Consider the following 16,426-nt stretch of genomic DNA (forward strand, 5'->3'; position numbering starts at 1 on the left):
CGCATAAATCAGTTTTAATAGCACAGCTGCAGGAGTCAATCGCCAATTTTAGGCACACACGTTGCACGTTGCACGTAGCCCATTCGTCGTCGATGTTGATGTTGTCGTTGATCGGTTGCCCGGGGGCTCAGCTTGGTTTTAGCAACGGTTTTAATGAGATTTGAAACGAGGCTGAAAAGCAATTTTGTCACTTTGTTGTTGCTCTTACCGTTGTCAACATTTTCCCCATGTGGGTTTTTTTTCGGGTGTTAGCAACATTTTTAGCGCTTTACGAGCAACATTTGCCCGCTTATTACTTTTGCCTTGCTTACTACTGCTGTCGCTCTTACTACTCTCTCGCTCTCGCTCTAGCTCTCACATTAAGCCTTTCGCCTTTTCACGCTCCGCTGCTGCTGTTACATTGCATAAATTTGTCGAGCTGTTGTTGGTGTTATTTTCGTTTTTGTTGCTGCTGCTGTTGGTGGCTTTGCAATTTATGCCCCCAAAACGTCGCCTGCCTTTTGTTGGCATGCGAAAATTTGCTAAAATAGCAGCTAGCAGCCAGCAGCCAGTGTTGCCGCATAAAAACTTTTTGCTGCCGCTGCCCATAAAGCACATGTGTATACACTCTGCGCTCACATGCTTGCACACGTGTATATAATGTAACGGTTTCTGAGTCTGTCTGTATGTGTGAGTGTGTATTATTATGCTATTTATGTATTATGTTAAAGCTTTGCGATACAAATTTGGCTTTAAGCTCCCGCCAGCAGACGTTGCCTCTGTCTCATAAATCATCCACTACTAAGGCTAAGCAGACAATGTGATAAGCGCAGCTTTTCAGGTTGCGCCAGGCTGTGGCTCAGAGTCATCATTTATAACAAGTGTGTGCGGCTTGGCTTGTTGCTTTTTTTGATAAGCCGGCAACATTGATATATCGACAGCGACCAACAGCTGGAAAGGTTTTTTCTCTTCTATTTAATAGATATACGGGTAGTCTGCACAGGCAGCACAAAAAGGTAGTCCATTTATTAAGTACATATGTATATAAAATGAACTGGTTCTCAGTCTTACAGTTCCGCTTTGGAACTATTGGAACTGCTGCATTCTTATAGCCGTTTGTAATCAGCACCAATAAATGGTTAATTTGAGTTTATAATTTAAAACTAGATTTTTTTAATTAAACATTTTTGCAATATCCTATCGTAAGCGAAATCCTAGAAACCGAATAAAAGAATCAAATAATGAAAGCTTCAAAAGTATCACACAATTTTGTTACAAAAGTGTTTTACGTAAAAGTAAATACCCATCTATGAGAGCATCTGTGAGTAGCACAGTTTGAAACGTTTTTCTTTATTAAAAATTTATTACATGACTTTCATTTATTTTGTTTTTTTTATCACATCGGATGTTGCAGGACTTTCATTTCCCGTCTGTCCGCCCCGCTGTGCCCCATTCCTCTCTGGCTTCAGTGCCACCAAAATGTGACCCGTAATTGCTTTAAATGCTATTATGACACTTACGCACAGCGGCAAGTCCGTGGTCCGTGTACTTGCCACAGCCTGGAGAGCAGACGCTGTAGTCGAAGTCGCGGCTCGTTGTCTGCCCGCCTGGCAGCTTGCCAAGGGCCAAGGGCAGCTGCGGCTGTGGTTGGAGCTCGTCGCGCTTGTTGGCTTCAATTGTTTTCGCTTTAAATAATTAAATTAAAATGGGCAGTCGAACTGATTGGAGCAGTGGAGCAGTTGAGCGCACTTGCACCCCGCTCCACTTATCTGCCGCCTGCTGCTCGCTGCAATAAAGGCTTTTGGCCACAGTTTGATGCTAGCTCGGCTCGGCTTCGCTTGGCGGGTGCATTGAACTCGCATTGCTACCAATTACCGGCCGACTAGTCCAATCTCTGTACTTATTCCATGCCTGCCTATAAATCATTTACTGGCTTCGACATTATCGCAAGTTCTTGGCAAAAAGTGGGCTCCGCCACCTGCCCCTTTGTCCTCCCCTCACGTGCGGCAGTTACGTGCCTTGTGTGGAACTTGTTTTGCGCAAATTATTCCACAGAACGCTGCACTGTGCTAGCCTGACAGATTGTATCTGCCAGATACAGCTACATGGCCATATAAGCTGCAGCCTCGACGCACGTACCAGATACCACCCCCCCCCCCCCCTCTCCTTACGTGCACCACCCTCACTTGCAGCAGACGGTGTCAATTTATGGCCAGTGCCAGTTTCTAATAAAATGTCAGCGCCTGCTTTAAGGCTGAATTTGGATTTTTGGTCTCTGATTTGATTCGCTCACGGCATCTTGTGCGAGACTCGTTTATTTGCGGCTTTGGTGTGCGATGTGCCACAGCCAAATGCACTTTAGATATCATTTTGTACACACTCATCCATACATGTGTCGTCTGTCTGACTATAGACTGTCTATAGATATGTGGTTTATTGGTTTTGTCAGACACACGACAAGTGTCATTCGCATCATGTCTGTGCTTTGATTTGTGCCCTGCTATAAATTTCAACAGATTGACATGAAAATTGTCAATTGTCGAGTTGACGGCGCCAACACAAATTTGAAATTTTTGAATCGTGTTATAGAATAATGTTCCAATCAGCTTTTAATTGAAGCTCAACATGATAGGATCAGTAAATAGTGAAATAGAGTGAGTGACTCTTTAACTGTAACTCTTAGGCTGTGCTTTTAAAACTAGGATGCATATCGAACTTTGCTGCTATCCCGATTGCCGATATCGCACTCGAACTTTAAAATATATCTGAGCTTTTCCCAGGGAATATAAATAAAATAATGAATATAATGACAAAGATATATAAACCTACCATGAGTATTTTTGAGTATTATTCACTATCATTCATTTGTTAAGCGTTTTTATACTAATCGATACTCAAACAAAATTGTCGACATCACACTGAAGAAAAATCATAATTTTGAGTAAATTGTAATTTAACTCAAGTTTTTTTTCAGTGTGACTTGGACGAATATGCAAGTATTATCATGTTCTCTTGTGGAACACATTCATGAATTTTTGATTCGTTCCACTGTGCTTCAAGAGATGTTATTTAGATCTTACAAGAATTTCGTTAATTTCCTTATCCATTCAAAACTTTCTGATAAGCTTTTCGTCTCTAATTGCAAATATCATTAAATTTTTCGTTCAAGTAGAAGGCATTTATTTCTTCTCTGAGTTCTTGTATTTCATTTTTATGTCTGGCTATAATTTTATTGTTTACACTGAAAGTTTTGTTTATTGACGTTTATCACTTTTTGATTATTTACTTTGAAAATTTGCTATTGAATATCTCAGCAAATTGTCTTTGTCTGCAATATTGCCCATTGATGGTAGGGGATGTCCGTCTGATACGATCTGATATGGCCTTCAATATGGCCATGTGGCATTTGGTATGTGGCATGAGTAATGCAGCTTGTATTGTCTGGCGAACGTATTGGGGATACTTTATGCTCTTGGCCCTGAACTTAAATGGCCAGTAAATGCAGTGCCAATCGGGCGTGCATAAGTTATGTGAACTGTCTGCCAGACGATGACCATAAACCAGACATAATGACGCCCGAAATAAAAGAGATAAACAAGAATATTAAAATAAAGCGCAAAAAAGTCGTATTAAAGGAAAAATAATTTTGCACAGTTAATTTGTCATTTCCGTAGCTGCTGACAGCTTCCGGCAGTGGCCAAATGCACCTGAGCATGCTTAATTGAATTTCGCATTTTCGTGCCCAAATGAGTCAAGGATTGGGGCATGCAAATTGTTGTTGTTGCTGGTGTTGTTGTTGTTCTTGCTGCTGCTGCGTTTCGGCATGTGCTCACTGTCAAGTGCAACATGGCTAGGCAGCAGGCGCTGCTGCGTGCCAATGTCTGCGCACTTGATCTCACAAGAAATGAGAAAAAGTATCTGTATCTTGAGTTGTAGCTGTATTTGTATCCGTATCTGTATCTGTATCTGTGGATGCCTGTCGACCCATAGTGCCCAGACTCATGCATCTTCCAGTGGCGCATTCAACGTCAAAATGTTGCCCGTCTGCCATAAAATTGCCTGAATTTAGCGCTAGCTCCAAGGCGCTTCTCTCGGCCACTTCTCTCTAGCTGGGCTACTGTTGCTAGTTGTAGTGCCTGGCAGCGGTCCAGCAGCCGCGTCGAGTGTCTTTGCCTTTGCCTTGTTAATCTACGAGTGGCAGTTGCTGGTCCCTGGTACTACAAGCAGCAGCAGCTCTTCCTCGGGCTTTGTTGTTTTCATTACCGTCCACATGGGCGCCTATTAAATGCAAAATGTGCAGACAGCCAGAAAGACAAACGGTCCTCAGTCCAGAGCACCCATACTCTGATATCCCGACACTCTTCTCCGCCCCTCCTCCTTTCGGCTGTCATATGAATTAAATATGCAAGTGCCGTTCCGGGACCATCAACTGCACTTGCAGCTGGGAGTTGGTCGTGGAGTTCTGGAGCTGAAGTTGTGGCCTGTTCGGGTGATTAAAGTTAATTACATTTTTCATGGCTCACATCAGTTTTTTTTTTGTTTTTGTTGCTCTTCATATTTTTTCTTTTTATTGCGCTTTATGAGCGGTTTTTTTCGCTTTTTATTATTATTTATTTATGCCACGTCCTTGGTCTTTGCCGATTTTTCCACTCTATTAATTTGCGTGTTGATTTATTTGCGGGCAACGGGCAGCTGGGCTTTTCTTTTTGTTTATATGGAAATCAGTGCGAACAGCATGCGGCATGTGGAACGTGGCATCATCGTCTGCGTTGTCATGTAAACATTGGAACTGGGCGTTAAATCGAAAACCAAATGCCGCAATCATTTCGCAATGTAAATTCAAGGAAGGAGCGCGGAAGCATTACTGCCCGATGGGGTGAAGAACTTTAGCAGAGAGAGAGTGAGGCACTAAAAACGCATCTGGAACGCAGCACAGACTGTTTCAATTAGATTACATAAAGGGCTTTGATTGATCATGTAACACACTTAACTCTGATATATGTACAGAGTATGCACTACTGAGTCATGGGAAAATATTATGGTATACACATTTATATAGAGCAGTCTGAAATAAAACTGCAGCAACATCTAATGGATTATTCAATGAATCATTTCATTGTATTGCATTTGTAATTCCAAATCAAACTCTAATATTAAACCATTTACAAAGATATCAAATATCAATAGCTGGAAAGTGGGGGTATATTTTCCAGCGAATTAAGTGTATATAATACAGCTGAAACGCAAACTTTACTAATAGGTTATTATGATTAACTAACAAACATAAGTCGACACTGAATTCGTTTACAATTCCCAAACAGTTTAAGCGCGTGCCCAGTATAAAGTTTAGCCTAAATGCGTTATTGTTGCCAGGATTGATTCTGGGCTAGATCTTAAATTATATCTCTTAAATTAACATCCATCATGCGTTTGTTTTAAAACCCCTCTCGTTCTTCTCTCTTCACAGCTGAAAGCGACCTGCTCACCTTTGCACAACGTAAACAGCACTACGAGTCGGACAAGGCATTCCAGAAGGAGCTGTTCTCCAGCGAATCGCGACCGCAGAGCGTGCGCCAGCTGTACAAGGAGGCGGGCAAGGAGTTGTTGCTCTTGTCCAGCGCAGCCACAACGCCACGTTCCATATCCTTTAACGGCGATATACAAACGAATGACGACGTCCTGGATGGTACAACGGATGCGTCCTGCATGGAGGAGTCGCTGCTCTGCTCCGACTCGGACTATGGCAATGCCAATCGCAGGCTGCGCTCGCGCATCGATGCCGAGATTGAAATACGCTTGGTGAGTAGCCAACACGGATTCCGACGGCCGGTGGTGTTACTATATACTTGGTATGTGGAGCAGCCACAAAACTGGAGCTGAGTTAGTGCTTGCCATATGCATAAATAATAATCTGCCACAACGTAGCCGGCGGCCCAATCCCAGAAACCCGACCATGGTCCCATGTGTGTGGTCTGTGCGGTTGACGTTGTGGCCATTGCTTCCTGCTATTTGCCAGCTGTGCCAGCTCAAAGAGCTATGGCCAAAACATCTTCCAACAATGTGCTCCACATAGACACGAACACACACGGCCAGACGGACAGAGAGAGAGAGAGAGAGAGAGAGACCTCTGTCGTTGTCAAACAAGTTGGGCCAAAGCTGATACCAAGACCACACAACAGGCCTCTGGCTAACGAGGCGGTCGCCAAATCATTTCGAGTTCAGTTCAGTTGAGTTGAGTTGTTATACCCTGTAGTAATTAATAGTCAAAAGGAGGGTGGCTTTAGTAAGTGCATGTAATTGGCAAAGGGCCTACAGAATGTAGGATCTGTCTGTCTTTATTGCTCTTCTTTCATAGGTCCTATAAAGATAGACGATCCACAGGTTTGCTTAAAGAGCGCTCTTGTATTAGATATATATTATATACATTTTATGTTCTTGATAATTGATTTAACACTGAGTAAAAGATAAATTCTTGATTCTTGGTACAGATTTATAAATATAAAGTTATTTGATAAACAATTTTTTGTATAGTGCCTCGTGTCTAGGGTATCTCTTGGTCGAAAACTGATGGCCAAATGGTCTTACTTCGTTTTTAATTGCTGTTGTGACGTCCCACGCTGGGCGTATGCAATTGCCAGTTGAAATCGCATAGAAAGGGTCTTCAGTCTTAACTCTTTAAAACTATTTCCACCGTCTCGCCTTGCCGCAGCTCGTATCAGTAAATCGCAGTTACTTAATTTGAGCTAACGCGCTTCAGAGTTGTCCCATTTGCCACGGACAACTTCAACTCCGTCGTCAACGTCATCGTCATCGTCATCGTCATCGTCGTCGCCATCATCTTCCTCATCCACATCATCGGGCAGCTTCATCGTCAACGTTGTCTTTCCTTGTTTATCCATGCCATTAGATAAGCTGGCTAAGACAAACAGCCACTAGCTGACGATGACGATGACGATGGCGGCGACGTCCAGGCCGCCGCCGCCACGGCGACTTTCCTGTTCAGCAGTTTGGCAAAACTAGTTTGGACTCTAAAACGTAAAGCCAGTTGTCAATAGTTGGCCAAAAGTGGTCGAATGTCGTCTTTTAGCCCGGTCGCTGCCAATATCCACATGAAGACGACGTCTTTGTCGTCTGCTCCTTAATTGAATGACTTTTAATCCTTTTCGCATTGCGATTGACATTAGTTGCCGTCAGTTCCACATGAACGCATCTCCAGCTCCAGCTCCAACTGTAGCTCTAGCTTCATGGCTTTAACGCTAGTTGGCCAAGATTCGCATTAGCGCATTCGGTTTATTGCTTACGGCAGCAAAAAATGGCTGTTGTTATTTTTTGCCGTTCGTTGTCGGAAGGCAGCAGCAGCACATGGAATTCGCTTTTATTATATATGGTACGACATTTATGTGCAAATATTTTATCATTGAAACTTGGCCAGTTCGCTGTGCCATTCAATTGAGGCAAACAAAGAGCCGACGAACCGTAAACAACAACAAATTATTGGCAGCTAGACAGGACTTGCACACTGGTAACAAGCTTATATAAAAAGGCGAAAAATATTGTGAGAGATACTTTAAAGTTTAATCCTCAAAAGCCCAATAAGAATTAGATGAATATATTATATATACTTAGCATTTAGTTTGGTGTGAACGACTGGTAATGATAATATTTATATAATTGACAAGGTAAAAAATGACCATGGAGGACTTGTGAAGATTTATAGAGATAATAATATGCTAGCTTAATAAAAATCGATTTGGCTTCAATTAAAAACTATAAATCACCCTGCGTATCTTAAAAAAAAAATGTTTAGCACCTCGATCTACGATTTATGAAAACCTGGTTATTACAAAAAGGATATCCGGTTTCAGTTCGAATCTTGGTTTTAAATATGTTTCCTAATTTATATAAATATTATTCTTTTTATTTATTCGTCAAAATGTTTAAAATCTACTATTCAGATCTGATGCCACTGAAAGATTTAGGTTTAAAAAAAACTTGGCTGAAAATTACTTAGCAGTCCTATAAATAAATTGAATGTTGCACCACTGTGCGTAGAAGCGTTCCTAATGCGTAAGTTAGTCCAAAAAGACGAAAGTTTTGCTTCGTTGTGAAAGCGTAGCTCAAGTGGTCTTTTTATGTAAATTTCTGATATTATGTGGGTGTTGGGGTTACTTCGTCTTACATGTCCGTGCCCTACCAGTCCACACCCCCAACAACCCCCCCCCCCCTCCCCTTTCCCACAGTTAACTTTCAATTGTTACAATTGATTTTAATGGGCATCCCCCCAAAAAAAAAATCAATGGAAACGATTGCGCCTTTTGCTTAGTGCGATTGGTTCACTTTGAAATAAAGCTTGAAATATTTTGGGGGAATTTGTAGATTGTGATTGCTTTTAATTAGGCTGATTGAATTTCGATGGGGTTGCCAACAGAACGGACACAAGCAAAAATAAATCGAAATCGAGTTGAAAAAATAACGCGTGTTTTTCTCGCGCTTTACCAAATGAAAAATCGCGTGACTTGGTCAAATATTCGCTGGCCAAGCAAACAGAGAGCAAAGCTGACGAGAAATGTTTGCACAAACACCAACTGCAAGAGTCCAGCTCATTTTTCAGCATATGAATGGCTTCCAACGGAACAAGGATATGCGTGACAGAGTCCTGCCGCGGGTCCAATTAAGGGCCTAAAACATATTTTTGCATGTCTCGTTTTGGCCAACTGCTAATTAAACGAATGCCCTTTCGCCTCGCTCCCTCTCTTTCTTTTTCTCACTCTCATATCTTATATCATATCTCTGTTCAACCCCTTTTGCAGCCCGCTGCCATCGAGGATTTGCGCAAATGGACATCCAGCGAGGCGCTGGGTGATGTCACCGTCACGCCCGATTGCATGCACCATGTGGAGACCTCGATCTGCACATCGTTGTCCTTTGGTGATAATGGCGTCCTAACGCCCGCACTCTCTCCGTCCGTGCTCTCCGCCGATGCAGCCGATGCGCTTTACGCGCTCAACATTAGCCAAACGGCGGACGGCGCCCATCAGCATCACCATCATCATCTCCAGCAGCAGCAGCTGCTGCTACCGAACGATATCAATAAAGATGTGCCTTTGAATCATCGACTGCCTTCACCCGAGGAACAAACCAAAATAATTGCCTTAAAGTAAGTACAGCAATTCGTATTTTGATTCTAGCCAAAAGTTTGACAGTCATTGTGCTCTGCCAGCCAGCACATTTTCATATGCTAATTTCGTTTAAATCTTCATTGTTATTGGTATTTCATGTACATTTTTACAGCAGTTTTCTTTTGTTTGCCCGAGCTGCATACGAAAACATACAATATTGCTTTCAATACTCTTTTTTAGAGAGTTTTATCAGTTTGTCATGAAATGTGTAACACATAGAGGAAGAAAACTTCTATCTTATGAAAAATATAAATAAACTCAGATTAAAAGGGAAGGCTATATAGCCATGTCCATCTGTCATGTCCATATATGTCGGACTGGGCCGCAACGGGCAACTAAGTCCCATAACTGCATAAAGAATGATAGTTCCAAGAAATAAGTTAAATTATGAAAAAACTTCAACTTCATTGTGATCCTCCACATGAGTAATATCATATCATCTATTTCAAAAAGCTCCTATAGGAAGAATCGGTCAAAAAATGGATTTTTGTATGAACAACTTTTTAACAAACAAATTTAGCAATTGTTCTCTTAACACATTTTCAAAAGTGTTAAAAAAAAAATATTATACAGACACAATCGGTTGGAAATAAGGCTGTTGGGTTAGATTTTAATTATATTGTATATTATTATAATTTATTCCTGAATAGATAGGTTGAATTGATAGATAGTTTGACATCAGATGTAAATAGTTTAGGTTGGGTTTCAAACCTAATAGCCAATGTACAAGTCTTACTATATCTTACTATATAGTATATTCATACTTCTTCAATTAAAAAGTAAATCGAATATTAAGTTTTTGGTTGAAGCGGTCATCCTCTGTAACCATGATAGCTACTCCACTCCACTGTACCATTATATACCGAGCAGCAAACTCTTGTATTGAATAGATTGTTACCTAGATCGTTTCAATTTCATGGATAATGTTTGAAAGCGTGTTTAAGCCTCGTCATGCCGCATAAAGCTGCCCTTTCTGTTATTTGTTATTTTATATTTTAACAATATTTGGCCTTTTGTTTGTAATGCGACGCAATCAGAAACCGCAGCGTTAAAAAGCCAAATAAATTAATTCAATTGCGCATTACATAAATTTACAATGTGGCCACAAACACACACACACACACACACATAGACAATTATGCAAGTGTTGGCCAGGGCCACGCCCACACCAGCAACCCGCACGCCCTTCTACGGTAATGGCTCATTTGTTTAATGTACCCGCCCCCAAAATGGGCGCAGCAAACAAACAATTGGAGAAGAGGACGGCGGAGAAGAGACAAACATTGTTAACGCTTCGTTGATTTAAAGCGCAAATGTTTGACTTACATTTAAGCATGAAAAAAAACTGACTAACAACAATGAAAAAAGAAAACCACAAAATGCTCTCTAAAATCTAATCTTATGCAACTCTGCCCCACCCAACCATTTGCAGATACCCCGCCGAAGTGATCTCAGTGAACACATCCGGCAAGCATTTCCAGCGGATGTGCGCCGCTCGCAAATCCACGACGGGCTGCTATGCCGGCGGCGCTGGCACTGCCACGCCCAGTAGCGGCAGCCCCGAGGATAACCAGACGGAGGCCAACAATCTGGATGACAACGTGCAGACGGTCAGCAGGCGGTCGAGGTCGCGCAAGGTGCGCGGCAAGCGTCGCAACACCATAGCGGGCATCGACCAGAAGGAGATACAGGATGCGGCCAATGGGTATGTCAAGATCCAAATCAGTCCAAATATAGATGTACATATATGCAGAACTCCAAGCGAGTGTTTTTTCCCACTATTGTTTAACACTTTTCGCTGCCAATTCGCAAAGATCTACAATGCAGTGGCTCTCAAACTGTACATAAAACATACTGAGACCTCATATCATATCGTACATACTATATATGATCCATATGAACTATATCGATTGCATTTTCCTATGAAATTATTGTGTGAAAACTCGAAAATCAAAAGTCTCTAGCTGCAAAATTTGTTATGCTGTTTAGTATTTGAATCATTTTTATTACGGTTATTCAGTTAATTTGTTTTCTAAATTCTTAGACAATTATCGAAATGTTATACACATTTTTCGTGCCTTTTTTGTATTCTGTATTATGTAATTAATTTTTTTGTAATTGTTTGCTAAATTAGGAGCACAGCGCATGCCGAACTAAATGAAGAAAATTGATTAAACTGAATGTTGTACAAAAGAAAACTGAATTGTAAATAATCTTATTAATTGTTGTTTGTGTTTGCATATAAAGTTTACAACATTTTTGTTTCTGTCTAGATCGATGCTAATTAAAATGAATTGCAAGCAACATAATTTTTTTTTCAGCCAAGCAAATTGAAAACCATTTTTTTCTGCCAGCCAAAAAAAATTCTTAAAACTAAATTGCAAAACGCCAAAGAAAAAAAAACAGCCTAACAAATTACTCAACATTAGAAACCAATACACACTCACACACACACTCACACACATACAACACACACAACACGCATTGCTCGCATATATCATAAAATTCATTCATATCCGAGACATTCACCTCTTGCATTCAGCGCAGGCACAAACCACCCACACACAGGCACGCTCTATTGCCATTTGGCTTGGCAACATTGTTGCCAGCTGTCATGTTGCACAGCAACATGCTGCCCACTCGCAGCTCCCTCAGCACTCAGCCTGCGCATCATCAGCATAACTCAGGCGTGGAGCCACGTACTCTCTATAGGATTTTCGCCAACCAGTCAAAAGCCAACAACAACTCCTGTTGGGTTGTGTGTGTTTTTTTTTTTTTGCCTCTCGTACTTCTTCAGTGCATTTGGCTGACGCCTTTTGCTTAAAAGTTTCATAAATCTTATTTGTTTTGTTGGCGTCGTCTGCTCACAAAACCCACGACCCGATGCCTGCGACGTTGTCGTCATTCCGTTTGACTGCGTTTCATATGCAACATGAAACTGCACAGTAGACACACACAAGCACACACACGAACTTAGACAGGCACACACATGTATTTGTGTGAGTTTGTATGCTATATATGCCAATGCTGTTCAATATCTGTGCGATCAGCATTAAATATGCAAAGCAAACCAAAAACCAAACTCAACTGAACTCAATTGCCCGTCAAACTGTGAGCGATGTGTGCAATGCGAGGGTTACCCGAGAAGTTGCCTTCAGTTATAGATATATTTCGAAAAAGCTTAAAGAATTTCCAGTTGTATTTGAAACTATATTGCATATTATGAAAAGAACACCTACAATTTTATGGATGTAACTTTTCTAAAATCTAAAGTATTGTAATATCAAATATTATATCGAAATAATCTTCCGTATACAAAATATCCCCCATTTATAAAAGGTCAACTTACTTTCGGGGTATACATCAAATGTTTTCATATTGCCAGCTTTGATCCAAAGATTTTCCATACTTCTTTCACTTTTCAAGTGATTGGCGTGCATACAGTGCAAATATCATATAATTTATAAAGATTACAGCTAAAGAACGTCACTTTCATTGATATATGTATATATATCTTTAAATTATTTATCAATGATTATTTTGGATGGATTTACGGACTATTCCCGAATATAAAGAGTTAAGATTTGGTCTGCTCTTTACTCTTCTTATAAGTACTGAATACTCAAACAAATCTCAAAAAACGGAATTTCTTAGTCATATTTAGAACTCACCTCTTTAAAGCTCAAATATCATATTATTTGGTGCATTGCATATAGCAAATGCTTACATATAAAAGCTGACCTGCACCCAAATCCGTGGCAAATCGCTCAATTGAAGATTTTTTTTTTTTTTTGAGGGGAATTGAATGAAAAGCGTTGCTTATCGGCATAATTAGTGTGTGTGTGTGAGTGTGTGTATGTATGTGTGTGCACCCTATGCTGTCTATAAGTGCATGCCACAGCTGCCCCACTAACGAAATAAAATCTTCAGCTGGGGGCACTCAGAAATGTAGATGTTGTAATCGCTTTTAATAATCAACAGAAAGCAGAGCAGCAACAGAAGAAAAAAAATGTTTGCTTGAAAATTAAACTTTGAACTGTGCCATTAATTAATCTACATTTTCCCAGAGCATTTCCTTTGGCTGTGTGTGTTTGTATCTGAAAACTCTCGCTCGCTTTAAAATGAAAAAATTGATAAATTGTCTGAAATTAACCAGAGACAGAAAATGAAAAGAAAGAAAGAAAAAAACAAATATATTAGGAAGAATATTTTGGGCTCACACCTCACAATGATTTTTATAGATTGGCAAACATTCTCCTCCAGACTCCCTCCCGCTCTCTCTCTCTCTCTCTCTTTCTCTCTCACTCTCTCTTTCTGTCTCTCTGCCGAACTGTTTCGGTCTATCTTCTAACCAAATATCGCACACATCTTCATCAAGTCTTACAATTTAGCTAACCATATACCAAACATATATATATTTTCTTTTTTATGTTTCCCAACAACCACATTACAACAACAACAAAAACAAAACATTTTCCCCATCCATATAACAGCAATGCGGATTCGAAGCATCCATCGAATGCCACATCGCCAGCGCCCGCGACAACTGTGGATACGACAAAGAAATCCAAGAAATTCGGACGCAGCAAATCGAGCGACATCTTAAAAAAGGAATCTGTTGCCTTGCCCTACGACAAGGGGAAGAGCACGCTGACCCGCCTGAACTCGCTGAAGCAATGGGGCCGCAATCGGTTCAAGTTTATGCAGCGCAATGGCGAGCTGAGCGGCGTTGGCGAGTCGAGCCAGCTGGACACCAGCGGCTGCAGTTCGCAGAACAGCTCCACGGAGAAGCCGGAACCGAGCCACATCCACGGACATTCGGTGCCAGCGCCGTCAGCGAACGCTGGGCTTAAGTCCAAGCGCGAGGCGAGCCGAGACATTGACGATGAGTGCGTGGTGCATGAGCTGATTGCCAAGAAGAGTGAATCTCGGTTTTCGCACGAACGAAAACCCTCGTATTCCTCGTCGGAGAAGAGCATGAGCGTGTCCAGCAGCGGCCAGCTGCGCGGCAAGCTGCAGTTGTCCTCGCTGGCGGCGTCGGCGGCGAACGTCAAGATGCGTGAAACGGCCACACTGAACCGACAGCGGCGCAATGGGCTACATCGCCTGGACGCGGCTGGCAAGGAGGAGCAGCCGCACTCGTCGAGCGGCAACTGGAGCGCCAGCTCAGAGTCGGGACGCGCCTCGATTGGCAGCGAGATAACCATGCAGCCGAAGTCAAGCGCCTCGAACACCTCGCTGAACGTCTCCAGCTTCCAGCCGTGCAGCAGCAGCGGTCCGCCGTCGTCCATGCTGAGTCGGCGGCGATTCCTCAACACCTCCGCCTCGAGCAGTGTGACCAGCGAGGGCACCGCCACGCCGGAGCTGCAGGGCGATGCGGGCGGCTATCCCAATCATCTGGACGATGAGACCAGTTCCGCATACAGCTGCGACACGGAGGGCTACTACACATCGTTCCACATGGACAGCGGTCTGCGCACGCTGAAGGAGGAGGAGCCGCCGATGACGCCGCTGCAGCAGAGCCTGCACACCAGCAGCTACTCCTTTGGCAGCCAATCGAATCAGACGGTGCTCAATGCGGAGAACGAATATGAGCTATACGGACGCGGCTCCACATCGACCACAACCAGTTCCGCGGGCACCGTGTGCACCACATTGATGAACGTGGCCGTCTGCACCGGACCGGATGTGCCCGAGCGCAGCAGCTCGCTGGGCAAGCACAGCCAGAGCCACAGCAACAGCGCCAGCAGTAGCACCCTGGAGCGCAGCTACAGCAGCAGTACCATTGGCAGCACTCTGGAGCGAACCGGCACCATTAAGCGGAATGTGAAGCTGTCTGCCAAGACGGAGGATGCAGTGCAGCAGCAACAGCAGCTGCAGCAGCAGCAGCATCATGCGGAGGATGGCGCGCCACGCTCGGCGCAGCCGTTGCCCGTTGACTTGGAGTACTCGGAGTGCTCGGATTTGGAGGGCGTGGAGCGCATCGAGCGCATCAAACAGAAGACGGCAATCAATGCGAAACGCATACCCTCCATGTGCATCATAACGCCCACCACCAGCGACGATGATGAGCATCAGTCGCAGGATGCGGATGCCGAGCGCACGCTGACCAGCCTGCAGCTGGACGTCGACACTGAATCGGATGTGCCCGAGCAGTTGACGCCCACCAACAATGGCAGCAGCAGCAGCAGCAAGGACCACAACCTGAACGAGCTGAAGCACACACCGACAAAAGCTCTCGGTGGCATGCTCGAAAAGCTGCGAGTCGTGCTGCCGGCAGCCATCAAAAGGTCGCCGGGCAAAAGCTGCTCGCCACCAAAGCCCGCCGCGGCGAGTGCTGTGGATGACGACAAGCTCTACGACCTGGCGGGCGAGTATGTGACTATAGCGGATATAAGCAACAACAACAACAATCGCAACAGCAACAACAACAACAGTAGGCAGCACAATCGCGCCAAAAACAACCTCGCCATCTACTATTCCAATGACATAGTTAGGAGGGTGGCGCCCGAGCAGGGAGCGAATCAACAGCAACCCTCGGAGTACGTTTCGCTCAACGAGCTGCCACAGCATTTGCGTCGGCATGCGGCAAGCGGCGGCAGCAAGAGCGAAGCCTGCGCAGAGCTGACAGCTGTCGCAGCTGCTGCTGCTGCTGGCACCCCTGCTAGGGCGGGCGGGCTGAGCGGTGGTGAGAGCGGCGTGCCCATGTACGCGGAGATCAGCGAGCTGCGCGAGGAAAAGTCGCTCATCTCGCCGAGCGGCGGCCAGCGTCGGGTGCGCACAACTGCCGAGGGTCGCATCATATACGATTCGGACAGTCTGAAGCGACGCAAGGGAGCGCACACCACCTTCGCACCTGGGCCGTATGTGAAGGAAACCGAAAGTGCGCTGCTCAGTGCAACGCGAGACGCCACGGGTGAAAGTGCAACAGCAGCCGCGGCAGCAACAACAAAGAGCGCCAAATTATTATTAAGCGGCGGCATCGCGGCCAATCGCAAGGTGGCCAATGTGCGTCCAATATTAGCCAAATCGCCGCTCAGCAAAATGACCGCCTATCAGCCGGGCAGCAGCAGCAGCAGCAGCTATCAGGAGCAGAAGCAACTGCTGGCCAACAATACGAATCCCTTTTACGAGACAATTACGACTCCTGTGGCCACGGCCGGCATGATGCCCTCGCCCTCCAGTAAATCGAATTCATCCACGGGCTCCACGGCAACCAGTTCATCATCGGCCACAACGACCGCCTCGGCCAGCTCTGCGGAAGAAGG

At 43.9% G+C, this 16,426-nt stretch overlaps 1 protein-coding gene across 2 annotated transcripts in view; it reads left to right on the plus strand.

Annotated features, from left to right (window-relative positions):
- Positions 1–16,426, plus strand: part of gukh (GUK-holder) — a 43,825-nt gene that overhangs the window by 22,956 nt on the left and 4,443 nt on the right. The window contains exons 2-5 of one of the 2 annotated variants that reach the window (XM_064695054.1): positions 5,447–5,778; positions 8,790–9,136; positions 10,591–10,863; positions 13,652–16,425. In XM_064695054.1, coding sequence (XP_064551124.1) covers positions 5,447–5,778; positions 8,790–9,136; positions 10,591–10,863; positions 13,652–16,425 — 3,726 coding nt within the window. The remainder of the gene's footprint in view (positions 1–5,446; positions 5,779–8,789; positions 9,137–10,590; positions 10,864–13,651; position 16,426) is intronic. The other variant, XM_064695055.1, reaches the window with a different exon arrangement.

The sequence above is a fragment of the Drosophila montana genome, unplaced genomic scaffold, assembly GCF_035044405.1.
Source record: "Drosophila montana isolate Dmon_TW-CO22-7 unplaced genomic scaffold, ASM3504440v1 contig_3733_1, whole genome shotgun sequence".
Classification (NCBI taxonomy): domain Eukaryota; kingdom Metazoa; phylum Arthropoda; class Insecta; order Diptera; family Drosophilidae; genus Drosophila; species Drosophila montana.